At 28.6% G+C, this 16571-nt stretch overlaps 1 protein-coding gene across 2 annotated transcripts in view; it reads left to right on the forward strand.

Moving 5' to 3' along the window:
• The first annotated feature begins 737 nt into the window (after nt 1-737).
• The window catches only part of CYLD (ubiquitin carboxyl-terminal hydrolase CYLD), a 77916-nt gene continuing 62082 nt past the window's right edge, over nt 738-16571 (forward strand). The window contains exons 1-3 of one of the 2 annotated variants that reach the window (XM_021148454.4): nt 738-919; nt 3638-4120; nt 7843-8002. In XM_021148454.4, the coding sequence (XP_021004113.1) occupies nt 3656-4120; nt 7843-8002 (625 nt within the window). In that variant the 5' untranslated portion in view covers nt 738-919; nt 3638-3655. The remainder of the gene's footprint in view (nt 920-3637; nt 4121-7842; nt 8003-16571) is intronic. The other variant, XM_071179379.2, reaches the window with a different exon arrangement.

Below are 16571 nucleotides of genomic sequence, written 5' to 3' on the forward strand. Positions count from 1 at the left end.
TAAAAATATTTCGTCTAGGCTTAATAAATAAATAAAACTGATCAGCATTCAAACGTCTATTTTAAACGCCAGTATGTTGACGGAGATGAGCTTTAATTTCTTCATTAGAGAAATACTTGTTTTGTCTCTTATGTGGACCTAGTTGCTCAAGTGTTGAATCGAGTTGCGGCTGTCGGAAAGTATCAAAAGGTTGGAATAGTTACTTTCATTCAGGACAACTACAATTCCTTCGTCGATAGCTAGCACTTCACTTAGAATTACAAAACTGAAGTTCGGAATACGTTGACTAAGAGAAAATCTGTTTTATGGAGTTTCAATGTAGATTCCATTGCCTGTTCGATTGTCAATTTTGCTTCTGTGATTGTAAATCTTAATGTCACGCTGAGGAATCATATTTATAACTTCTAAGGCCACTTTGTTTAAGTGGTTAGGAATAAAATCCGTCTTATTACCAGGTGTAGAAGAGTTGTAGTGGAAGTGAATTATGAAAAGGTCTTCCACAAGGTTAAAAAAACTATAAAGGGAATTCAAATCTACATTGTTCCCAAATAGGTGATGTGACAAAACTTGACCAAATGGGCAAGTAAACGTGAACAACGATTAAGCAGTAAAGATTTCAACGATGATAAAATTAGCCAATAGGATTTATCTGTTTTATTCTTATTGGCGGCTGCTAAGCAACGTCTGATAGAAAAACACAAATAAGTAGTCTAACTCAATGCAAGCATTAAGCAAGCGTAGTGTATTGAATATTTTGTTGCGTTTGACAAGTGAAAAAATATAAACAAATCGTCTAAATTATGAAATACAGGTTCTTCGATTATTTCTTTCAAAACTTTATAGCACCAAAAGTGTATTAATGGCTCAGATTAATAATAATTATTTATTATGAGTTCATTTAAATTTGTTTAACTCCAAAGTAAGTGTCGAATTTGCAGATATTTTTACGCATTTTAAAATTTCATATTATTGTACGTCTATATAAGGAAATATAATTTAAAAAAAAATCTATTAACTTATATTTGTGAAAACAAACAACAATTATTTGGATATCTATTAGATTTAATAAGTGATAGATCCTCTGTTTTGTATTGATCTTTTAGCTTTTCTTATTTTTTTTTTTTGTACCATAAAAAAGTTGTTCTTATTCAGTAGTGTATTGCAGATAAATAAAATTAATCATCAATTATACATTAACTCAAAAATATTGCATGTTATTATTAAAATTAATTATTGAAGTATGTTTTAGGTTTTACAAGGTTATTCTGAAAGATTGTCATTAATAAAAAATTAACAAAAAAAAGTGTTACCTGATTAGCATTTATATTTTCTGGAATTGTTCAGCCATATGTTTAATGATAGATTTCATCAGATAACCTCTGTGACAGTAATTATTATTTTGGCTTAAATATAGCTGGAATGTAAGTTGAATATTGCATATAGTTTTCTAATGAAAATGAGATTGAAATATGAATTCAATCTTAGTTGGAAAAATATTCCTTTCATTTATTTAACTCTAAATTACTTAATTGTATTCTTAATTTTAAAAAATTGTATTTTTTTAAAAATCAATTATAAACATATATTAATATTTTTAATTTATTTATTTTGTAATTTAAATTGCTATTAGATTGACCCATTTAAAATGAACTTTTTAATATTCAAGCAAAACTCAAAAGATTAAATAAGCAATGTTTGAATTGAATTTCATACTTTGATGTATATATTTGATTCTGAATAGATGAGCTATTAAATTCATAATAAAATTTGCACATTAAAATGTACATATTAATAAATGGATTAAGAAGTAGAAAATTTATTGTCCTTTTAATATCACAGATTATTCTTTTCATGGTTGTTTATGAAGATTAATAAGTGGACAGTGAAATTACAAATATTTTATTAAAGGACATTTACTATAAAACATCCTCAACGAAGAACAGTATATTTTTAATTGGTATCCATAGTTTTGGTATGTTTTACTGCAAGCTTTCTTGCATCAAAAAACTGATTTCCCTATGTAATTCAATAGGAGAGTAGTGCATTGCAGGGAAATTTCCGCGTAAGTTTACCCTAGGACTCGAGGCTTGGAAGGTTAATGTTGAAATTTTTATTTCAGCAAAAGAAAGAAGTAATTGGTTTTTATTTCATATTCTGATCATTTCGGATCTATAGTTATGGATTTTATCTGAATATGGAACAGTGAATCATCTTTTAGGTTTTTTATTCTTCACTGATTTGACAGATGGGGGGGGGGGAGTTTTATTTTTTTGGCTAGTCTTAAACCTGCAAGTTTTCTCATGTTTTTTGTCCTCAATACCAATCTGGTAACTGAATTTACAGGATAAATATACAGCACTATCTTCATAAATTGAAATTTGTTTGTACCCTCAATAGAGTCAGACAGATATTATGATTATAAAAATTCACCTTAATTTGACGCTGCAATACGTGTAACAAAATTTACAAATATAAGGCCTTTGAAAACTGTACTTTGTGTTTAAATTTAAGTTGAATTTTATAAAATGATTCTAAAAAATACTATACTGTTAAACCTGTACAAAAAACATTCTTTCTGGTGCTCTTTCAATTCAGCTTTTTTATTTTTCTTAGAAACAAATTTAGAGGCTTTTTAAAAAGATTCTCAGCAATCCTCCCCCATTTGTTTGTTTGCTTTTCTGCAGTGCCTGCTGTGGTGCGCCAGCACCTTCTGTCAAACAGGAGTACCAGTAAATCTTTTTCCTGGCTATCTCATGTTGGTTTGCTTTTTCTTAGAGTGTCTGGTATTGGAAATGTTTTTATGGTGGTGTAATCTTTATCCTGGTGATGAAGCCTACCTATTTTATTATCTGTCGCTATTATATGCTCATGTATTCGTTTATTATGATGCAATCATCTTTTACTACAATGTTTAAATTCCCTGTGCAGAATTTTTTCAGGCTTTCTGCTGCAAATTTCCCTAGCACTAATATTTTGCCTAAAGATACTTTTAATTATAACAATTACTAATACAAAGTAACAGAAATGTTGTGTTTACAGAAGAAATTATAGAATAAAAATGTATAACATTTTTAATTGTAAAAATAATATTTTTTTAATTCTAATAAAAATAGGTAATATTTTTGCAATTTGTAGGCGGAAAAATGCACGAATTATTTCCTCATCAAGCGAATAGGATTTTGAAAAAGTGATACTCAAATAAGTGTATGTAAAATATGGTGTTCTTTAAGGAAAAAAAAATAATGAAAGAAAGATCATAATTTCTAGAGTGAACTATCTTTTAAATTTTCTCGATTTCTGTTTTTTTTTTTGTTTATGTAATTAATTTTTTAAAAATCTAATTTTTTAAATGATTTTTTTAAAAATCTTAAATGAGAATAGAAAAATGATGATTTTTTCTTTCCTTTCTGATACACAAGAAAAGCATTTTTGAAAAAAATTCTGCAAAAAAAAAAAAAGAAAAATTTTTTTTCGAAAAGTGATGCAGTGAAAAATAACAAAAGTTTTCCCTTCCTAAATGAAAAATATTTTTGCAAAAACTCTATAACGTTCTGCAACAATGTCGCCTCAATTCTGCCATGGAGTTTAAACTTATGTGATATAAATCTTTAAACCAATGGTCATGTTTTTATTGCAGGTCTTGCAGCAGCAAAACATGGATCGACCCAAAAAACGCAAATTTCTACTTATTGAAGAGTGCTACGGCAAAAAACTTACTGATGACAATCGCCCTAATTTATTGTTCAATAAGTTAGCACTGGAGACGGAGGTTCAACTCGTACCCGGGAGCATATTACAGGAAATAAAATCTGAACCAGGCTCTTCCTCAATTTGTGTCCAGTCTTTAGATCATGATAATGTATATATGCTTTGCAACGATAGTGATGTTCATGAATTAACTCCTTTTGAAGCCGAGATTTTAGTTCCCGTTTCTCCCGTAAGAGACCGCCTCCGTGTTCTTGGTGATGAACAGTGGCTCAAAGAAGCTGCCATGATTGTTGAAGGTAGTAATGTCAACGTGGATTTGGGAGCTGATCTTGATCCTGTGGAAGGAATCGTTCGATTCTGTGGAAATGTTCCTGAATTGGGAAAAGGGATCTTATATGGTGTGGAGTTATTGGTGAGCATATATGGCAGTACTTTTACTTTCGTTACTTGTAGCGCTGGTACAAGTAAAAAGTATGTACTTTTACTTGTACTTCGTTACTTTTTAAATTTAGTACTTTTACTTGTACTTTCGTTAACTTTTTTAGGGAAAAAGAACAAGTATTTGTAACAGAATGTCGAATAAAATCGTTACTTTTTCTAAAATTCGGTAATCTTTCTAAAAAAAAAATTTATTAAAGAAGATGCTTATGTTCTTTTAATTTATAAAATTAATGTGCAATATATATGCATTCGCAGCTAACTTCGTGTCTAAATACCTTGGCCTCCCATGGAATGCTTATTCAGCGTGGCTAAGCACGTTCTGAGAAATTCTCGCAGCAGACTACGTGGCACCACTTTCAAACTGCAATTATTTTGCAAAATGAATAAAAATGCCAATTAGCAAGTTATTTCCATTCATTTTCGAGTTTTATGCATTTATTTAATACATTTTAAATAAAAAATTTTGGATTTTGTTATTACGTTTTTTAATTTTCTTTTTGAACTCACTAATAATACATTTTTGTCTTAATATATTTTTTACTAAATACATTTTTACCTAGTACATTTTTTACTGAAATTATGTTTATGCCCGACCTTGTCAAACAACGCCCAGTCAAATCTCTTAGAACTTCAGAACTATTTATGCTATTGAAAACTATTATAATTACTATTTTAACTCTTGAAAACTTGAAGGTATTAATTTAGCCGCTGATACTAAAATTCGTTTACAAATTTTAATTATTCCGTTAGGCAGAAATGTTTGGAAAATGATTTTCTTGCATGACTTCAGCATTAGTAATTGTTACAAATAAAACTGTAGACTGTTCTGTTTCAACTTATACTGCACATTCAATTATTTTTTACCAGCTCAAAGATCACAAAGCTCTCTGAAACCCCGTGTTTGCTTTGTTTATGTTTTTGTTTTTAAAACATGTTTCTATAGTGTAAAACAATCTTAAATCAATGGTAATTTAAATAAATAAAAATAATAAACTAAAAATGAAAATAAATAGATAAAATTTCTTTTTCGTGCAAATCCATAAAAAGTTAGATATTAAAATTATATTTGATTTTAAAATTATATTATACGATTATATTATAAAATTATATTATAATATTCTTCCGAATTTAAAAATAAATTAATGTCCATAACTTTCAAAATTAAATATAATTAAATAAATAACAACAATTTTGCAAAAACATTAAAGAACATAAGAAGAACATAAAGAATTTTTATTTAATTATATTTATTCAAAAAATTTTAGGTTACTTTGAATTTTCGATTTCCTAGAAATGTACTTTTAAATTGTTACTTTTTTTGTTTAGTACTTGTACTTTTTACTCCTTACTTTTTAAAGTAAGAACTTTTTACTCGTTACTTTTTTTAAAAATACTTGTACTTTTACTCGTTACTTTTTAAAAGTAATGTTGCCATATATATTGGTGAGTATTATTTTATTTTTTATTATTTTATAACCATCCTTGAACAGCCGACCCTTCTTTTGGGTTTACGACTATTAATGTTCAACTCCGTAGCCTTGTATTTTTGAACCTGATGCAGAAGACATGGAAAATCTTGGATTAGGTATGGAAAGAAATTTGCTTTTGTGGAGGACTTCCCGCATTTGAGTTGCATGGTGATGAAAACCACAGAAACCTCCCAACGTTAGCCTGCTGGCAAAGGGACTCTAGCCCATGATCCGCCTACCACTGAGGATACTGATAAACCCAGTTCACCTCATTGGAAGGCGAACGCTCTATCCCTGAGTTACCACGGCTTAGTGTTATTTTATTGATTTTTTTTCTTAACTGGGAATGAATGGGCAATCTATATCAGATTTGTGACTTAACTGTGTTATTGCCCAACCTAGAATACCGGAAACTCTTGGATGACAAACTCCCCTTCATGGAGGACTTCTAAAGTCGTGGAAATTACTTATATGCAACCTTTTCTGGAAAAACAGGGCTGCCACTCCACAGGGAAAACCTGGAAAATATAGGGAATTTAAAAATCACTTAAAATAACAGGGAAAATGCAAGGAATTTTGTTTTTTAAAAAATGGTGACCACTCAAAGCATAATCTATGGGATATTTAACCATGATATTTCATCTGTTACTAAACTAATTCATTTACTATACCATTATTTAAGTATGTTCAGCTGTTTTTCCAGCAATTAAAATTAATAAAGATAGTTAGCCTAATACAGCTCATGCAAGAGCACAGTGATTGTGTTTTTTTCTCTTAATATATTGTGTATAATATGTACAGGGAAAACACGGGAATATTTTTTTCTATATTTGAGTGGCAACCCTGTCAATCTATTAAAGGTGAAATAATGCATTAAAAAAAAGTAGTTTCTTTCATACTTATTTTTTTAGATTTGAGTGGCCACCCTGAAAAGTCCTGGAGAAGAAAACCAATTATATTTTCAGGAGCTCTGTTCCATTTAGTTTTTGTTTTATAATTAATGACTTAATTACAGGGTCGGTATTTCCTACAGAAAAAACCTATATCTTGCAGGACACTAAAAAAAAATGAATATCATGAGTTCAATGAATTCAAAGTATTAACACTTCTCCATAATTTTAAATGGAATATTTTTTCTTCAAAATTTCTTGTAGACATTGTGGGGATAGTAGTTATCGACAATGTCAACCTTCATCCATGAAAAGGTACCCCACTAAAGTATCGAGTTAACATGTCTTATATATTAGTGAAATGGAATTATATTTTTGTAGTGGTAGATACACTACAGGCAATTTTCTAAAAAATTTTATTTAACTGAAATATGTTATCAATTAAAGTTCAAATCTTTATTTAAAAATGAATGATCTAGGATTTTATATTTGCATATGCAAATATATATATATATATATATATATATATATATATATATATATATATATATATATATATATATATATATATATATATATATATGCATATTTCTTGTCTTTTAATTAAGATTAAATTATATTGTTCTTATGACACCAAATAATAATTATCAAAGGACATAAAATTTGGCCTCCAAAAGCTAAAAGATGTTTTCTGCCTCTCCACATATTGTTGTGAAACCTGTTGGGAATGCCGACCTTCATCTATCCGAAGGTATCTCAAGTCTTATATAGTAGTGAATTGATATTTAATAATTGTAGTGGTAGTTAGGGCACAATACTCCTTCACCAGTATTTTATCTGGTGTAGAATTTGATAAATGGATACCATTAATTGCCGTCTTTGCATAAGACCAGGAGAGTTATATTAAACTCAACGGAATATGAGCGCTTGTGGTGAGAGCTGTATTAAGTTCACGGTTGTGTGTGTAGTCTCTCCTGTGTTGCTGTTAGCAATCGAGTGTGGTCAGTATCCCATTGTGTGTAAAAGAGGCTGAGAAGCAACCGCGTGAGGAAGACAATGACGCTGTCACAAATAGCTGGTCAACTTTTCAATGTGTGTAAGTAGGCGTGATCGTATCACGTCCAGGTCACCCATGTGGGGAGAGTAGAAACCGACAATGCCCACCTTCATCTTTCAAAAGGTACCCCAAGATTCATTAGAGTTAGCATATCTTATAAACTAGTGAATTGATGTCTAATAATCATTGTGGTAATTACGCCACAAACCCTACTATATTTTATTGAATATGATAGTATACACAGATTAGCATTGAATAATTGTGTTTGTTTTTTTAGGTTCATCCAGAACATGGCGTGTGTGATGGGAGCATCAAAGGTAAACGATACTTCCAGTGTGCCAGCAATAATGCAATATTTGTGGGAATCAATCGTTTGCGTCTTCATCTGAGGGGCTATAAATACACTCAGAGCGAAACTACTCTTGACTATAGGGATGGTAAATATATATTTATTACATTCTTCTCATTGTTTAAAACACCATTTTTGAGTGAAGGGCCGTATAAATTGTGCCAATATAAATTACATGGGGCGTAGCTTTTTTAAAAAGTGCTAAAGGTACTTATTTTCGTTTTTTAGAAGCCCTTAAATGTGCTTTTTTTTATTGGGTGTTTTTAAAAAGTGCTTAATTTTCCCTTTTCAAAAATTAGTGTTTTTTCTTTACCATGTCGATTTTCGCCACGTATTATACAAAAACGTGCTTTTAGCATTGTTCTGTTCAACGTTTTAACAATTCACTAGTCCAAAATGCATTTTGGTTTACATTCGGTCCGTAGCGTTTAAAAGCGGCAATCATTTTACATGTTTGATGAAATACTTTGGATTCCTCAGGTGCGTCTACTGAGCTGGGTTATTGCGCTCACATGTGTAAATTTGCTGCATTTTGCAAAATATTCTCAGTTTCAGGCTTCATTTTCCACCCTCTGATATTGAACGGAAAAATCTCTCGATCATTTTATAATGGCTAATATAATCAAGAAATAAGTTTTTTTTGTCAGAAACTTGTTATTTTATCATGATCATGTAAAGTCTTTAAAAATTGTTTTGCATTTTGTTAATGTATATGGTGCTTAAAAATATTTTTTGAGTGCTTAAAAAGTAATTAAATGGTGCTTATTTTTTGTTGAAAGATTTGGCTGCGCACTCTGAATTAAGTTTTTTTTCTCTTTCTTTTGTGAAACCTACTGTTCACACACAAACTCCTGTATAACTCAGCTGGGGTAAACACTTGATAGATGATCAATTGTGAAAAATCAACCCCATAGGTTCTCATAACTTACAGGTATGCATTGCTTTTTTTCCCTGTGAATCCTGGGAGATTTAATTTCTAGGAGATATTAACTATGTTTCCTATCAAGTGAATAGGTAGGTGTTGGGAGATGTAAACCTAATAATTGAAACCGGCTGAGAACTAAAAGCTCCTATTGGGTATTACATGTCTAACTTGAATATCTTTGCTAATAGGAAAATTATATTCATTTATCTGTAGTTTCACTTAGAATTATGTATTTTATATCAAACTTTTTATATATTCTTTTATATAGAAAAAATATTTTTTAAAGTTCAAATAAATATCCTTGTAGATAGTTATTGTGGATTATTTAACTCTTTCTATAACTTCAAAAATATTCAAAAAATAATTTACAGTGTTAATGTTTGTTATTAGGGTATTCTTCCCTAAACGAACAATTTTTTTTCGGTCCCAAGAATGTCCGCTTAACTGAGGTTTCTCTGTATTCGCTTTCTAATTCTTTCTGTTTTCTTTTTATACTCATTTTCTTTGAATGTTCGTCAAGTCTGTTATAAGTAAAATTAATAATGAGGGAGGTTTATGCAATCACATCACAGGAATAGAAAAAAAACATATTATTTCCAGTCACTTTGTCTGTTGTTTGTCGTAAATTGTGTCATAATTTGTAAAGAAACAAAATTCAGGGTACAACAAAATATAGTTTTAAAAAAATTATTTGTTTAATAACTTAGTTACCTATTAAGAAGTTGATTTGCCTATTCACTGATTCTACTAAATACACCAATTCACTAAATCACCAATGTGTTTATTTTTTGATTTTTTTCTTCTTTCTCCCCTTTATTCAATAGCTATGCAAAGAATTATTATACTTCTAGAAAATTGCTATTTATAATATGCTTTTAAATGTGAAAAAGAACAGATTATTTAACAATAACTTACATTATCAAAAAAGATACTGTCATCAAAGTAATGGAAAACATGGTGCGTAACGTTTTTAAAAAGTGCTTTTGGGTGCCAGTTTTCGTTTTTTAAAGGCCCTTAAAGGGACTTTTTATTGGTTTAAGTAGTTTTTATTGGTAGTGCTTAATTTTCCCTTTTCGAAAATGATTTTTTTACCATGTCAATTTTTTGCCACGTATTATGCAAAACCGTACTTTTCACATTGTTCTATTCAAATGTTTACGCAATTCATTCAACCGCAATCCATTTCGGCGTAACGTTGGTCCATAGCGTATGAAAGCGTAGTGTATTTCTAAAACATTTCGCATGTTTGATGAATTACTTGAGTTCGCATGTACGACTACTGAGCAGGGTTCGGTGAGATTCTTGCACTCTCATGTGCAATTTTGCTGCATTTTGATATCCTCAATTTCAGGCTTCATTTTTCACCCTCTGTTATTAATCCGAAAAATCTCTTGATCATTTTATAATGGCTAATATAATCCAGAAAAGAGTTTTTCTTTCTTTCAGAAACTAGTTATTTGATCAAGTCTTTGAAAATTAATTTGCATTTTGTTAATGTATATAGTGCTTAAAAATATTTCTTAAAAAGTATTTAAAAGGTGCTTATTTTTAGTTGAAAGATTTGGCTATACACCCTGGAAAATATTAATAACAAATGACCGTGGATAAAATTGAGTTTGTCCATTCTAACGTATGTTTTTATAAAAAATGCTACTTAACACAGTTAACATTTTTATTCAAGGTTGGCTGGTTTACACCACAGATTAAGCAACTGGCATTTTAGCAAATGGGAAAAATTGGAAGAATGTTTATCCCCTGTATACAATTTCCCTATCTAATAACATGGAAAAACCGGTTTTGCTCTGCGGAGAAAACTGCAGGTTAAAATGAGACTTTTTGTGAACAGAACCGTCAATGGCTTACATTATTATTTTTTTAAATAATCATTTTGAAACTTTATTTTTTTATTATTTATGTAAATAGTTTTAATTTGAATAGAACCAAATAAAAATTTATTCAATTTTCTCGTAAGAGCGTTCTACTTTTAAGTTTAAATACAATTAGGAGTTAGCTTTTTTTTAAGTAAACATAAATATAAAATTCTTAAATGTTTAGATGTCTTGGCTTTCCTCCAAAAATCTCTTTAAATATAAATTGATATGAGCAAAATTCACTCTAAAAAGGTCTAGCACAACCAGGGAAGCTTGAACCAGGTCCAGCCTGGTAAGTCACAGACAAGACAAAATGTGGTCTGGGGTGGCCTGGGCAGCAGAACTCTTAGTGCAGATTTCAAAGTGTTTATTACCATCGTCATAAGTTATTGATGACAGATGTCCACTGAGGAAACGAGTAAGGGCAGTTTGTTCTCTTCTATTGCTGCCCCGAGCCAAGGAGCCCAAACTGGAGAGCTTACTGTAGTACTTCACCAAACATGCGTTTCTCCTAGGCTGCAGATCAGCTTCATAAAGTACGATGTCATTCGGGCAGGAATCGCGAAGGCCCGTGATGATTCTTGCAGCACTGATTTGAACACGTTCGAGCTTCTGCAGGTTTGAATCTGAAGCACTGCAAAAGATGGGAAAGCCGTGTTCCAAAATGGGTCGAATAAGAGAGACATGTATTTCTAAGGGTACTAGCATCGGCACCCCAATCACGACCCGAAATGTATTTAAGGATATTAATGCGTTTCTTAGCTCTCAGAGTAAGATGTTCTAGATTACTATTTCCCAGAATCTCAGGATCTGGAATGAAGCCGAAATATTTTGGGTGTTCCTCCACTTCCAGTAGCTGACCATTCAACTGGATTCCTGGTCGGATATTATATAATTTTCTATTAGTTGTGACGAAACAAACGTTAGACTTTGAACGGTTAAAACACAGTTTGTGGTTAACAGTAAAGCCCCACATGTCTGTCAGAGCCATATTCACTCTCTCCTCAACGTTTTCAATATCAGAGCCGGAACTCCAGAGAACAGTGGCATCTGCAAAAAGTCTCAATTTCACAGTTCTCAGGTATGACATTTTCAATTCCTGCAATAAAGAGTGTGAACAAAGTAGGGCTTAATACTGAGCCCTGAGGAACACCTTGGCTTATTTTAAAACTATTTAAGGTTGAACCTCACTCTATGTCTATCTCTCAAAAAATTATAGATCCAAGACAGTGCTCTACCTCGTATACCGAATTTGTAATACAATTTGATAATCAGCTTCTGAGACCAAACTCTGTCAAAAGCCTTAGAAAGGTCTAGAAAGGTAGCTATGGTATGATTTGTAGGTTTCATGTTGTGTGCGTCTCTGACTCTTTGGCTAAAATAAAGCGCCTGGTCGGCTGTGCTGTGTCCTTTTCTAAATCCATATTGCTCCTTCGGTGGAAACTAAGGTAGACAACGTTAAAGAGCACAAAAAAAGCAGACAGCTGTTTCGGATGCTCAAAGGGCAACCTTCATCCTGTTGCACTGATGAAGGTTGCCCTTTGAGCATCCGAAACAGCTGTCTGCTTTTTTTGTGCTCTTTAACGTTGTCTACCTTAGTTTGTATTTTAGCACAAAGGTCGCCCACTTGTGCATTTCCTTCGGTAGAAGGTTGTGGGAATTTTGTACATTTTTAAAATCAGTTAAGTAGTGTTATTATTAAACAAATAAAATAAAAAAAGTTGTAGAAACTCTTTTTAATCTTTTTTTAAGACACATTGTGTTTGTCACTATCAAAAGCATAAATGGAAATGAAGTGCTTTTCTAAGTTATATACTTTACTTTTCAGTTTATGTTAAGAATATTTTCTCTTATCAGTGTAAACAAATTTTTATTGTATTATGATTTTATTTATTTTTGTAAAATTTTCAAAATGCATTTATTTTAATTTTAGAAGAAACAATTTTAACAAGAAATATTTTCATCGTTCTTAATTTTATTGATGCTGCGTTATGGTTATAAGCATATTTCTTAAGGGGTAAAGAAAAAACCAGGTAATTTTTTGGTACAGTATACAGGTACCAGACCAATTTTAAAAGGGACAAACAACAAACTAAAAGAAATTTATAATTTGCTCTATTTAAGTAAGATATGGGAAAATTTGTTTGCAAAATAAATAAAATTTAATAATAATTTTTCCGCAGAAATTCTATTAATTAATAGAACACCGATCAATTTAGAATTGTTTGTGATCAATATTTAGGAAATTTTCATGCTTTAATGAAATATTTTAAAGAAAGGTTACACAACACAAATCAGAAATATTAGGACAAATAGCTAAAAGTAAAGGGCAAATAACGACAAATATTTCTTTATCAGGAAAATAAAAAATTTCAGGTCAACTAAAGTTTTTGATATTATTAAACTTAAAGCTCTTTTATTTTAAAATAAATGGAAAAAAAGTATTTTACTCTTTATTTATTATTGAACCATTAGTACTAAAACTTACTTATACTATTATATATGCAAGCCATGTCATATTTGTAATTTTTCATCATTCTATTATTTGTAAGTATTTTTTAAATTATTATTAATATGAAATATGTTGCCTAAAATATTGGGTGTACAAATTAGTTCGGTTCGTTTTTAAAAAATGGCTCTGCTGTTATGAATGTTATATAGGGACAACTGGTTTCGGTGGTTGCAGAGAGGTTAAACATCTGTCAATAATATTCAGTTTATATCGCTTTCAGTTTCATACAAAAACCCTGTTTTTTACTTTGTTGAATATGTCAAATTTTGCTGTAATGAAGCACCATTTGCGGGAGGTTTTATGTTTCTGCTTTTATTGGAAGAAAAGTGCAGCTGAAGCGCATCGAATGCTTCTAGAAGTTTATGTTGACAATGCTCCAACTGATAAATCATGTAGGGAATGGTTTCGACGTTTCAAGAATGGTGAATAAAGAATGGTAAATAGTTTTGTATACTATGAGCTGCTACAACCTGGTAATTCCATACGGGCGATCGGTATAGGCTACAATTGATTCATTTGAGCCTTGCATTACGAAAAACAAGGGCGGAGTAAGAGCAAAGACATGGCAAAGTTTTTCTTCTGCATAATAACGGTCGGCCATATGTCTCAAAAGTCGTAAAAAATTATTTGGAAACGCTCAAGTGGGATATTTTGCCTCACCCGCTGTATTCACTGGACATTGCTCCTTCTGAATACTGGTTGTTCTGATGGATGCAGCCTGATTTTCAGGTCACCAGTTCACTTCTTTCGCAGAAATCGAGAATTGGCTCCTAACTTGGATCGCCTCAAAAGACGAGACATTTTTTCGAGATGGAATTCGAAAATTGCCTGAGAGGTGAGAAAAAGTAGTAGCCAGCGATAGACAATACTTTAATAAATCTGTTCATTTTTTTTTTGTTCTAAAATAAAAGCATTTTTGACCACAAAAAAAACGGACCGAACTAATTTGTACTCCCAATATGTTAAAATTTGTATTGATTCATTGGATTAAAGAAAGCAAGAAATGCTTATTTCATGAAACTTAATACTAATGTTATAAATTGTATAGAGCTAAAAAATTATATTGAATAAATAATATTGAAGTGTTGCATTTTTATATTACAGAAAAGCACGGTGAGAAATTTACTCTAACATATATTACTGAAATGAAATTTAAGTGTTAAGGGGAATATTAAAGTGATATAAAAGCATATTTAAAAAATACAATTCTTTTTTTGTTATTATGTTAGATATTTAAGGAACAAAAGTGAATATTTTTGAATTGTTATTGAAAACATTTATTAATAGTTAAATGGAATAACTAAATACTTTTTTGGAATGGCTTAGTTAATTTTAATTAAGGGTTTAAAATATTATTCATCATATATATTTTAGAAAAAACCTAAAAAAAGTCTCTTTAAACCTCTCCCCCCCCCAAAAAAAAAGAAAACTGATTTAAATCAGAAACAATAGGTTTGTAGGTTTTTTCTTTTCCTTTTTAAAGTTTTTTTTTCAACCCTGTTTTTATTTATTAGCAGACAAAACAAAGATAGCAGAGATTTTTAATTATTGTATACCAATAAAAAATAAATGTGAACACAAACCAATAATAACATTAAATCTTTCGCTTATTTTGTCCCTATATGTGTTTTTTTAAATCAACAACACAAAAAGCAGATACTAAGGGTGTTTAAAACAATAAATTTTATTACTTTCTTTTAATGTTGGTAAACAATTTTCCTGACTATTGATTTATTCTCTTTAGTGATAGGTGTTGTGTAATAATAAGTTACTTTTTAAAAACTATATTTTTAGTGAAGTAAATATCCACCCGCCCCCCCCCATCAGATGTTTCTAGCATCTTCTTAATTTGTTACTTAATAATCAGAAGTTTTTATTATTATTATTTTTTTTAAAATCTTACTGAGGAGGATGTTAATGTTAATGACGATGATGATATGATTATTTACAAAAAATACTATCAAGGATGATGAAATATTGTAATTAGAAGCAAAAAAAAAAAAAAAAAATTCAGTCGAAATGTGTGAGAACTAATAGAACAATTGGAATCAGAAAAAATTTACTATACTCTGATCTATGCTTTTGTGCCTCTTTAGAATATTAATTTTTTCAGAGAACGAACTTTATTTTCCAATAAAACAATTACAGACCAACTAACATTTTCAGCTTTAATAAATTTTTTTTTAAACATTTAAATTGATCGCACATTTTATGATTCAACATTTTCATTAAACTGGTATTGACTGCCATGCCATATTTAGATAATTCAATGATCTATATAAAAGAAGTGAAAATTATGTGGTGAGGTTTCACCAGCTAGTATTGCGTTCAGTGGCGTAGCTTTACTCTATGTTCGAGGGGGGAGATTATCGTTCATTTCATTCTAATATATATATATATATATATATATATATATATATATATATATATATATATATATATATATATATATATATATATATATATATATATATATATATATATATATATATATAAAAATAAATAAATAAATAAATAAATAAATAAATAAATAAATAAATAAATAAATAAATAAATAAATAAATAAATAAATAAATAAATAAATAAATAAATAAATAAATAAATAAATAAATAAATAAATAAATAAATAAATAAATAAATAAATAAATAAATAAATAAATAAATAAATAAATAAATAAATAAATAAATAAATAAATAAATAAATAAATAAATAAATAAATAAATAAATAAATAAATAAATAAATAAATAAATAAATAAATAAATAAATAAATAAATAAATAAATAAATAAATAAATAAATAAATAAATAAATAAATAAATAAATAAATAAATAAATAAATAAATAAATAAATAAATAAATAAATAAATAAATAAATAAATAAATAAATAAATAAATAAATAAATAAATAAATAAATAAATAAATAAATAAATAAATAAATAAATAAATAAATAAATAAATAAATAAATAAATAAATAAATAAATAAATAAATAAATAAATAAATAAATAAATAAATAAATAAATAAATAAATAAATAAATAAATAAATAAATAAATAAATAAATAAATAAATAAATAAATAAATAAATAAATAAATAAATAAATAAATAAATAAATAAATAAATAAATAAATAAATAAATAAATAAATAAATAAATAAATAAATAAATAAATAAATAAATAAATAAATAAATAAATAAATAAATAAATAAATAAATAAATAAATAAATAAATAAATAAATAAATAAATAAATAAATAAATAAATAAATAAATAAATAAATAAATAAATAAATAAATAAATAAATAAATAAATAAATAAATAAATAAATAAATAAATAAATAAATAAATA

The sequence above is a fragment of the Parasteatoda tepidariorum genome, chromosome 1 (genome assembly GCF_982258835.1).
Source record: "Parasteatoda tepidariorum strain Cologne lab strain chromosome 1, Ptep-v5.0, whole genome shotgun sequence".
In the NCBI taxonomy this organism is placed as follows: domain Eukaryota; kingdom Metazoa; phylum Arthropoda; class Arachnida; order Araneae; family Theridiidae; genus Parasteatoda; species Parasteatoda tepidariorum.